The 11,593-nt window shown below is 38.6% G+C and overlaps 1 protein-coding gene across 1 annotated transcript in view; it reads right to left on the bottom strand.

Annotated features, from left to right (window-relative positions):
• Window positions 1-8,478, bottom strand: part of myt1b (myelin transcription factor 1b) — a gene marked incomplete at both ends in the record, with an annotated part of 169,138 nt that extends 160,660 nt beyond the window's left edge. Inside the window, one exon of the mRNA XM_083890839.1 lies at window positions 8,373-8,478. Within this exon, the coding sequence (XP_083746965.1) occupies window positions 8,373-8,478 (106 nt within the window). The remainder of the gene's footprint in view (window positions 1-8,372) is intronic.
• Between the last annotated feature and the right edge of the window lie 3,115 nt (window positions 8,479-11,593).

Here is an 11,593-nt window from a genome sequence, read left to right as displayed (position 1 = left end):
TGTGTGTGTGTGTGTGTGTGTGTGTGTGTGTGTGTGTGTGTGTGTGTGTGTGTGTGTGTGTGTGTGTGTGTGTGTGTGTGTGTGTGTGTGTGTGTGTGTGTGTGTGTGTGTGTGTGTGTGTTAGAGATGGAGGGGAGAAATATTGGCTGGGGTAAAGAGCGAGCGGCTGGCACATTTGTTCCAGCTGTAGCCTAATGTCAAAACTCGTCATATTCATTTGGCCTCGTAATGAGGCTAAAGTCAACAAGGTGCGGCAAAACGGAATGTGAAATTGCTGCCACAGCTCACGGCTCTAAATGAATACCGGGGGAAGGGGACAAAAGAGTCGGGGACACAAAGGACGTGACGCAGAGAGAGGAAAAAACACAGTGGAAATCATTCCAAACTTAACAATCACACACTTTTCATAGGTTTCCATTATGCACTAGAGTGTGCTGACATTTCCCTGAAATGTAAAGAGCAACACACCGAGAGTGAGTTTGTAGTTTTCAGAGTAACTTAGATAGATGGACGGATCAATGTAAGTGATTTTTATAAAGTCTCAAAGTTGATGCTGCAAAGTGTAGGAGTCCAAAAGACTGAAAGGCTGAGCAGTGAAGGATCTGAGTGAGACCTTGGAAAGACTTTGTAACAGCGGCATCTGCTGGTAAGAGGCTACAACGACAGGTCCACAGGCCACAACAGAAGAGACCAAACAACTACCAGTATTTAAATGTTCATCATATAACTAGCTTTTTATTCAATAAGGAATTATAGGGCTGCAACTAACTATTTGTTATGTTTTATTATCAATCAATCTGTTGATTGTTTTTCTTGATTAATCAGCTAGTTGTTTGGTCAATAGAATATCAGAAAATTATGTAAAACGTCTAGGGTTGCAAGTAATAATTATTTTCATAATCAATGAATTAACTGATTATATTTGGAACATTAAATGTCAAGAAATTATGAAGAAATATTCAATATCAATTCAGCTTGTTCTGTCCAATTACTCAGTTTTAAGGATTTCCCAAATAATTTAAGAGATTTATTTATTTGACCATTTATTAGAGCTGAAACAATTAATTGACAATTATTTTGATAATCGATCCATCGGTTTGAAGCTTTTTTTACATTATTAAAACAAGATTTCTGATTGTTTTAGCTTCTTAAATGTGAATATTTTCTTTGCTCCACATAACAAAGAAAATTAAAACTGAATCATTTAGGTTTGAGGACAAAACAAGACATTCGAGAACATCGTCATTTCCAGGTTTGACAAACACTGATCGTTTTTTAACATTTAATGGACCAAACGATTACTAATCGACAGCTCTACCATTTATTTTTTGAGATAAATTTATTTTTTGAAAGATATTCAAAAAACAAACTTGAACTTTAACTTATAGAATTTTCAAAAATGGGGGTAGTCTAAAATATATGTGATCTGACTCATGTCACATTATGGCTTAAACCCTGATTAAGCCACAGAAGTCTCAACAAAACGATATTATTTGACAGGGACATTCCAAGGACTTTTCTTTACTACATATGGGTTGGTTTGCTCCAGGGGAGAATTACCACTCCTGCTTGTCAACACAGATGATCTCCCACTCATTAGTTCTACACCCTCGATGCTATATATAGAGACCAAATGCACCTCACCAATCAACCTGACCTACATGGTGTAGACAGTGGGAGGAGGCAGGAATATCCAGAAAATAATTAAATAAATAAAATATACACATATGTACATTTCCAGTGGTAGTTGCAAACACATCAACATCACCAAACCATTCCTTTAAAAACTCAACGCAGAGCTTGGTCATGTCCTGATGTCAGGATCCAAATCTACTTACAGAAAGACATCTGGAACCCGTATGTTTTTATAAAGTCTTTGATGACAACTCAAAGCTGCTTTACACTAGTTTTGTACGGTGGCCCAGAGGTGTCAGGCCAAATACAAACGCCACAACACAAATACAAAGGCCACAACACAAATACAAAAGCCACAACTCAAATACAAAAGTGCGGTTAGTACCGTGATTATTAGTTTATATGTGTTACAGGAATTGTGTTGTTTATGACTGATATCTCCTATATAATTATATAATTATTATTAGAAATAATAACAACGTGTTTAAGTAGTTTTATAACTCCCAATGCTTTCACTGAACTTTATATTGTGGCTTTTGCATTTGTGTTGTGGCTTTTTCATTTGTGTTGTGGCTTTTTCATTTGTGTTGTGGCTTATGCATTTGTGTTGTGGCTTTTGTATTTGTGTTGTGGCTTTTGCATTTGTGTTGTGGCATTTGCATTTGTGTTGTGGCGTTTGTATTTGGCCTGACACCTCTGGGCCACCGTAGTTTTGCCACTCATCCATTTATGCAGCAGATCTACATACGTGGCAGCAGATTTTTTTATCACATATCTTTCATACAGCCTTCAGGAGCTTGCTCAAGGACAAACAGAGACTAGTGGAGGTGGGAAATTAACCCACAACCTTCCAGTTGAAAGACAGCCCACTCTACCACTGATCCACCATTGTAAATGTTAAAAAATTACCCAAATCAGAAAGTGATGCACAGTTTACCTGATCAATTTTAGGCATAATGTAGTAGCCCAAGTTAAAATCCAACCATATGGCCCAAGTGAGTGTTTACTCACTGTGTTTCTCCCCATGACTCTTACAATGTCCTGTCTAATGAGAGAGAGAGAAAAAGACTGGATTACAACTAAAATTATCTTGGTTTGTTCTTCACACTTTAACAAAGACAATAATTATTCTTTACAGAAATGTAAACAAAGTGGGCATTTTTGAGGCAGCAACAGTCCAATAAAAGATGCCATTCGGTTAATTGAGTAATAAAACAGCCCAAACGCACAGTCCCTCTGTGTGTTTGTCTCCTTATATTAGCAACTTCCTGTCTACATTTTTAATGGGTCATTCATCTGAGTTGTTTTTATATCTCATATCTCATTGAATTTGAACATAATTTGGCATGGGAAACAGAAACAAACTGACACTGCATCTTGACTGCATGATAGCATTTACTTTGAGTTATTTAAATGTGATTAAGGTTGCCATATAATGCCACCAATCCAACCACTCACAATCTGCAAAAACACAAACCCGTTCCTGATCCTTCACCCACACAAAGTTCATATTATTCTTCTTTCAGCTTCAGCCTTTAGCAGGTGCCATAGCATCATCTTGCTTCCATCCCTATCCCTTGTGTCCTCTTCTCTTACTCGTGTCCTTCTTGACAACATCCACGATCCTTCACCCACATAAAGTCACTAAGTTTAAACGCTCCAACAGATGTGATATGTTATTGATTGACACAGTCTTTTTCCTTTATGCCCCCTCAGAGGAGGAGAGCAGGTTCAGCTACAGGGCAGATCCCTTGGAGGATAATCCCAGCGGGGTGGATGCTTAGAAAAGTGGAGGTTTGGTGCCTTTGGTTCTACCCTCCACCCCACCCCAGAAGCTGCATCCTACCATACAACTCCATCTGTATCTACAAAAGCGGGATCAAAGCCACAAAACCAATACCACGTAATAGATCAGCGGCCTCTCTGAGGAATAGGTGCATTGATTGGATATGAGATCTAATGTGTGACTGCTGCCTGCACCGGTACAGCTGTAATTTCTCTCTGATTAGACTTCAGATTGCAATTACTTTCTGTATCGACAACAAATGTTAATGATGTCTGTTTGTGCCAGAATACCAATCTACATGAACTGGCCTGTGAGCATGTATGGTTTAATACGGATGTTTAGGTCGGGGGTATGCTCTAAATATTTACAAATTCTGTGTGTGTGTGTGTGTGTGTGTGTGTGTGTGTGTGTGTGTGTGTGTGTATGTGTGTGTGTGTGTGTACATGTCTCCAGAAGGTCTGCGTTGATCAGAGTGCGGAGCGACAGCTGTGCTACAAATCAGAGCCCATTTACTGGTGACAGAGTCATTAACACCTGCTCATCTCATAAACCACAATGCACATGGTCAAATACCATTCACTCCATTCACGCTCATAACTCAGTCTGCTGGACACACACACACACAGTCACATATGCACAAAGAAACACACACAATCTCTACCAAAGCTAAACCGAGTGTGTCAAGTGGAATGAACAGAGTGTGTACAGTTTTTATATCTTTATGGAGGACCAAAAAAACACGTACAAACCCATATTTGTGAGGACCTTTTGTCCTTGTGGGGATATTTTGTATGGTCCTCACAATGTTAAAGTGCTTTTTCAGGGGTATAAGACCTCGTTTTAAGGTTAGAAGGGTAAATTACAATGGAATGCATTGTGTCTATTATTTGTCCTCACTTGTATATAAAAACAAATTTGTGTGTTGTGTTGTGTTAGTGAATCCATAATAAGTGGAGTGATAACAGCAGAGAGGGAAAGACAGATATTTGCTAAAAGCACAGCAGCAGTAAACACTGTCACACTTTGTGTCTCAGGGCTGTTTTACGATAAGTGCATCACACATATGTACTGTATACTATACAACATGTACTATATATATCCTCTCTTATTCTCTCAGTTAGAATAAAACATAACATGCTCATAGACTTCTGTGCTGCTCCTGCAAAAACCTCCATGGTCATGCAAAAGCCCTCAATGAAAAATGTCATAAAATGTCACACACAATATAGAAATGTAAAGTAGCAGGTAAAGGTATAATACAGTAGCCTCAAACCCTTTAATATAGTATTTTGTGCACAAAGAGATTTGACTGTAAATGGATACAACTGCAAAGTAAAATGACATTTTAAAACTTCAGATCAAAAAACAGAAATGTCATAGTTACGCTCCAGCTTGTGGTTAGGTGCTTCATCATCATGTCCATTAACCTAAATGTGTGTCTAGCACTTAATTGGAGCCCATCTGTCTCCAAATGGATTTATTAAACACAGCTTAGAAAGGCGAAACACCTGTGCATGTTAGGTTCCATAAGGCAAAGACAATCCAACACTAAACCCAAGAGAAATAGCAATGACGTCCATTTTAACAGTGTTGGGAAACGGTTATAAAGTGTCCCCCTGGGAGCACAGTGGCCTCAGTTATGTGACATAGAAGTTTGAAACCAAAAGGACTTTTCCTAGAGAAGAATCCAGGTAACCAGGCGAGATGTGTGATGGTCAGGAAGGTGATCAAGAACCCAACAGATCTGACAGCATGACAACCATAAAGACAGAATACAAGAAAAATACAAAAAGGTCCTGTTACTAAAAACCACCATCAGCCTGTACACTTTGAAAAAAAGAAAATGATGGAAGCACAGAAAATTTGAAAGAGATTGTGAAATATTGTATAAAAGGTTGAGGAGAAATTGCTGGCGTTTGAACTTAAATGTAGATGAGTGCAACAGAAACGGTGTAAATAATAAAAGAAGGTCTTAAGAAATTACATGATAGAAACTCAATTCCAGCATCTGTGTTCTACTATGTACTAGAAAAATGAACAGAAACAGCAGATGAGACTGACGAGGAAATAACATCCCTCCGTTTAGTACAAGAAGTAAATATTACAATGAAAATAGATTTGAAACAGCAATAAACAGCAACTTAACACACACTGCTTTAACTTTCTTGGCACTCTTTATATACATTGTCAAATTGTGCCTTTTTAATCCTTCTCTTGTGACACAGATAGTTACACCACCTACTGCTTATCTCGTGAACTAACTCCCAATATTTGTTCACCAGCACAGCAGAGGAAGGAAACACACATGAGTACAACATTGAAGTCAAGTCTTATATGTTGAATATATAAGTAAACCGGCAGCTCAGCTTTGAAATTTGAGAGATGTGAAGGTGGCAGTTAACAGACACTTCCCAAGTATTCATATCATTATAATGAACTATACTTATGGATGCTGAATAGTCGTTTCCAATTAGCCTTAATTTCATTGCTTGAGTCATTACATACAAAACTGTTGAAATAGTTATCAAATTCTCTCAAGCAAATTTTATACCTTTCTTTCTTTCATTTTTTCCTGGAAATGTCTCCTAAATTGAACAATTATCTCAGGAGAACTTCAGCTTTCACTCATAAGGAGATGTGTGAAGTATTAGTTGTAACCAATGACAAGTCACTTGTTCACAGTCACTCAGGGATGAATCCCATGAACCCTCACTTGGTGTGTACCATTTCTACAATTCAGTGACACAGAAATGGAAGGTCAGCGTTGTGGAAGAGGGGTGAGGATGCGGGGAGGAAGGGGAAGGGGACAAAACAGGGGGAGAGGGAGAAGAGACCAAATACATAGGCAGATTCCTAATGAAATTAGAGCTACAGTTGTGGACCGTGTTGTCAATCACGGCATCACAATGGCTGAGGCTGGTCGGAGGGTGGTTACACATTGCTGTAGTTAGGGGAGTAAGTGAGATATTATGAGATGTTGGATTACTGTCCAACACTATACATACCTGTTCTCCCTACGAAATGTTTGAATGATTGAATTCACAGTGGTTCTTCCAATATTTGGTTGCACCCTCCGACCAGCCTCAGCCATTGTGAGGCCGTGATTGACAACATGGTCCACAACTGTAGCTCTAATTTCATTCAATAATTCTCCCTCTTTCCCTGTTTTGTCCCCTTCCCCTTCTTCCCCGCATCCTCCCCCCTCTTCCACGATGCTGACCTTCCATTTCTGTGTCACAGAAATTGTAGAAATGGTACACACTATGTCCTGCTTGGTTCATATATGCTTGTCAAGTGAGGGTTCATGGGATTCATCCCTGAGTGACTGTGAACAAGTGACTTGTCATTGGTTACAACTAATACTTCACACACCTAATCATGAGTAAAAGCGGAAGTTCTCCTGACAGCAATTGTTCAATTTGGGAGACATTTACAGGAAAAATTAGAAAGTCTAAAATTTGCTTGAAAGAATTTGATAACTGGTTCAACAGTTTTGTATGTAATGACGCAAGCAATGAAATGAAGACGATTAGTTTTATTCAGCATCCATAAGTATAGTTCATTTTGACTGACATGACATAAGCAAATGATAATGTTATAAAACAGCAGAGAATTGTATGAAAGCAACTGATACATGTCCAAAAGAATGAGGAGGGAGAAATAGTTACTGGGATGTGCACAAATGTCTAAATGTTGTGAAGGTTGAACTAATAGTTATGAGAATTTTCATTCTGATCTGAGAAAAGCACCAAAGCGACTGAGAAAAACTGTAAAACCTACAACACAATAAATAAGTCAAGATTCACCAAGCACTGTTTTGTTTTCACAGACAGTACCACCTAGTGTTGAAGGAGAGCGTGGTGGGTGAGCCCCCCCCCCCCCCACCCTCCTTCACAGATTTACACACCATGGTATAAACTGTGCTGTATGAGGATTAATGTGCCATAAGCAGGCACTGGGGTATAAAATGCCGCTAAACCCAATCTGATGTGGGGTCAGCTGCTGTACCCTCCCAAGGTCATCAGCTATGTGCAAGCGTACAGCAACTCGCATCTCGATCCTGTATGTTGTAGTACAGTAAGGGGGGGGGGGGGTGAAAAATTAAATTTTACTCTTGTGTTTTATCATCCACATATAACATTTACGTAGAGGTAGCTGGTTATAGATCATAAACTCCATCTCCAGTTTCTGTAACATGCAGCAACTCAGAAGTATTTGTCCTCACCCTTGAACAGGACACTATAGTCCTACATTCAATTCACCTCCTCTTTGGTCCAACAACTGGGATCAGAACCGCAGACTTCCCACTTCAGAGGTAACTACTCTAACCATCAGGCAATCTAATTTAAGGTGAATAAATAAATACATTTTCCAGGGTTTCCCCTTTGTTGAATTTTCGACCATTTCTTTCAAATTCAAGGACTGAATGTGCTGACACAGCTTAAGATGGGAGGGCAACTTGAAAGAACTGCTTCGCTCATGGCATCCACTATAGAAAGAGTTCCAATTCCTACACCGTTCACTTGATTTGGATGTAAATACTCTCAAATTAAAGCTGAAAGTGTACCATTAGAGCACATCTTGTTTGTTTCATTTCAAATCCATTGTAGTGGTGTATAGAGCCAAAATAAAGAGAACTATGTCGATGTCCAAATACTTATGGACCTAACTGTAAATATCAACTTACTAACTCCTTTCAATGACCCATGTCTATTTAGGGCCAGAGCCAGGCCACCGTATTTCTGATGTGAGTCTTCTGTTTCTTATAGTCTGCCATTTCACCATTAGATGGCAATAATTCTTACACACTGGAGCTTTAGCAAATGTCAGTACCTGACAGAAAGTTATGAATGAATGTCTGAGTCTCTTTTTACATTCTGCGATATGCAAATGACTCACATAGGACTCATCGGTGCCCACACACACACAGAAAAAAAAGTGCCTGTCCTACCTTTTTCAGAGAATTCACAATCCCTCATGGCCTGGTCACAGACAGAGCACCTGAGAACAGCAATTGATGACCTGTTGACCTTTAGATCATGGACTCCACTATACATCACCGTGTGCCTGAAGAGGAAACAAAGTTTGTTCTGCTGTTGTGTATATTTTTGAAATAAGTGATGAATAATAGTGTTTTTTTGTTTTTTTTTAAGTTTGTCATATTTGTCAGAGTAACACAGTTTTCTTCTTTGCTAATAAAACCACCTTTCTCTCTAAAAAAGTGTGTGCGTAAAAAGTCTTGCGCATACATTAAGAAAAAAAACTCACCACTTTTTCTCCCAAATACTTTTATCTACAATTCTTTACATCTTTTCCAAATTGCGTGTGTCCTCTGTGTCCTCGCCACAGTGACATGGCAACAAAAGAAGATAGTCCCTCTTTTCGTAAAGAATGTTGAATGTTCAAGAAGAGAAGAAGTCACAATGCCCTCCTTTCAGGGGTGAGAGAGGGAGCAATACAAGGGGGTCACACAAACCAAAATATAGCCGGGGGGCATCAACTCCCCAGAGCATGTGCCATGGAAAAACACTCTAAAACATCTCTCTTCAGTGTGGTCTTTAGTCACAGACATAACAGAGGAACAAGATCTTTTCAGTTTCCTTTAAAGTCATATTGGTATTTATATAAATGTTTCCATCTCAAAGAAATTAAATGAGTCACCATTGTGGTCTGGCTGGAAAAACTTCAAAGTAAAAGTAGAGTGTCATGTTGCAAACTATTAAGCCCCAGGCAGCTTTAGCAGTCCCAACACACAGTTCCCCATTGTCTCTCCTTGTGACTCTATTAGTGTATCTCCTCGCTTCTGTCCTTCTGTGAGCTGACCACACTCAACGCAGCACAGGAGAACAGTGTCACAAGAAACACCCTGAGGCAAGGTTCAAAATCTTAAAAAAAGAAAAGTAATAATCCCAAATGCTGTGTGAATGAATATATTCTCTGGCTCATAATGACATGAGATCCATGGCACACATTTGTTCCCAGGCTGTGAAAATACTACAGTGCGACTGCAAGGAGCCCAGATATATAATAAACACACACTCACCTTTGTTCTGTCAGTTGTGATCCGTTGGATGCTGGAGGAGGCAAGTGCCAGGTGAGGAGCTGCAGTGATTTCCCTAAACAAACAGAAACAGGAGAACACCTGCGATTCAAATACTGAAAACGAAAGTAAAGCCACGACTCACAAAACCTTCATTTGCCTGCATTTGAATGGGACACAAGGATTTTTTTCTAAATGCTCTTTGTGGAAGTCATCAAGGTGCTTGTTTTAAATGAAATAAGTGATCATATAAAAGGGACTACATGGACAATAAGTCAGTGTTTCTCACCTCACTGCCTACACGTGTGCTGTTTGCTTTCTGTAGCTGATACAGAGTGTAGTAAGCAGCATTACAGTGCAAAACTCACTTTTCAAACATTTACAGTAAATAAGAGGTTGTTCAACTGGTTTCACCACAGCTCTGCCATTGGGAAAGAGAAAGCCTGCCCTCATGTGGACAAAGCCGCAACATGCAGCATCTAAATACTATTGCGAAATAGGGAAGTTTTGGTTTAAACATGAGGAAGTATTTTTGATTTGTGTGCTGGTTTGTGGCTTGAATAGATAACTAAATCTAGAAGTGACAAAGGGTATAAAACATGGCAGTTCTTCTTTAACTCTTGTGACTTTTTTGCTTTTCATCTTTTTGTCTCTTCCTACAACTGACGGAACTGTTAAAACACAACTTTCCCATTTTTTACATCACGTCACTCCAGAGATTGTGCCCCATGATTAACTGCTTTCTCCTTCTATGCACCGTGGCCATGGAATGAGATGCAAAACATCATCTCACTACAGACACTTCTTTAAACACATTCAGAGGCATTTGATGGACTGTTGTGGAAGAAACATGTCGTTTTACATAACCTCTTTGAGAGGTTCAGATTAAGGATTGTATTGGTATGGCCTGTATACTTCAGCACTTTACTATATCTATCTTTAGTAATCTGCGATTGTGAAACACTTAATAGATTGGTCTGAAGATAATTTATAGTATGGAGTGAATAAATAATTGTTGCATTGGCATTGGGACTTTTTCATAGTACATATCCTGCTGAAACATTTCAAAACAATAGCGATACATGAGCGTTTCAGGTAAGAAAGTCATGGGTTACAGTATGTGGTGTAACACCTGTGTCCCTGCTTGTCCTCCTCTTTATTATTAGCAATACAAATTAACTGGAAAGATTGCAAAGTAGACATGAATGTTTTATGGGATATTATGTATCTCAAGATGAAGCAAGTCTGTAGAGCATTGCATACACTGGTCTAGTCATTAGGAATTATCTCTCTCTTTTACTTTTACCCTTGTAGAAAGTTTTAGTAGTTTTATTACGTTTTATTGAGACAGTTTAATGGCTCTGTTTGCACTGAATGGGACTGCATATTTGGGAGGTCCATAAGGTCCATTGAGTAATGACCATTAAGTGACGATATCTAATGCTGAGATTGCAAGGAGTCACCCCTCCCTTTCTCATGTGTGTCAGTGACAGTTGCCTTCACATAAAAACAGAAAGAAGGGTACACAGAGTACCTCACAATAGGCAATACATGGTACCACGATACCAATAATATATCGATACAACAATTCTGTGATAATCTATATATCGCAAGACAACCGTAAAACAATACATCATAAGCTCTAAATGCAAAGCACAAAAGTCAAAGTCACACTTGTAATTCAAATACTTTACAAGAGTTGGACCTGGATCACTAAATGATATTACTAGATAACCATATACATTCATTTTAAGCTGAATAAAGTGGTTTAGGAGTTTAGTTACTTTTTATTATGTATCTCTCACATGCTTACTAATCACTTCCCCACTCACTTCTATGTCAAATATTCAACATACAAATAGACAATGAAGAAAACAAGAACTCTATAAGAAGAAAGGTAAATTCTTATTTAACATTCGATTCAAGCCCATACCCATACAGTTATTTAGATTGCTCTGATTTACTTTAAATGTAGGTCTTAATATATTTGACATAAGCTAACGGAAAATCACAAAGGACATGTTATGTCCCTCCAACAGGATTTTAACATGACAGAAATAACTGAAAAATGTCTCTTAAACAGACATTGGACATTAAAAGTAACTGATAATCACAAAGGGCATGTCCCTTAA

This window comes from Microchirus variegatus, assembly GCF_963457635.1.
Source record: "Microchirus variegatus genome assembly, chromosome: 6".
Taxonomy (NCBI): domain Eukaryota; kingdom Metazoa; phylum Chordata; class Actinopteri; order Pleuronectiformes; family Soleidae; genus Microchirus; species Microchirus variegatus.
Note: the sequence above shows the minus strand (reverse complement) of the source record. Positions and strands in the feature narration are given on the sequence as shown.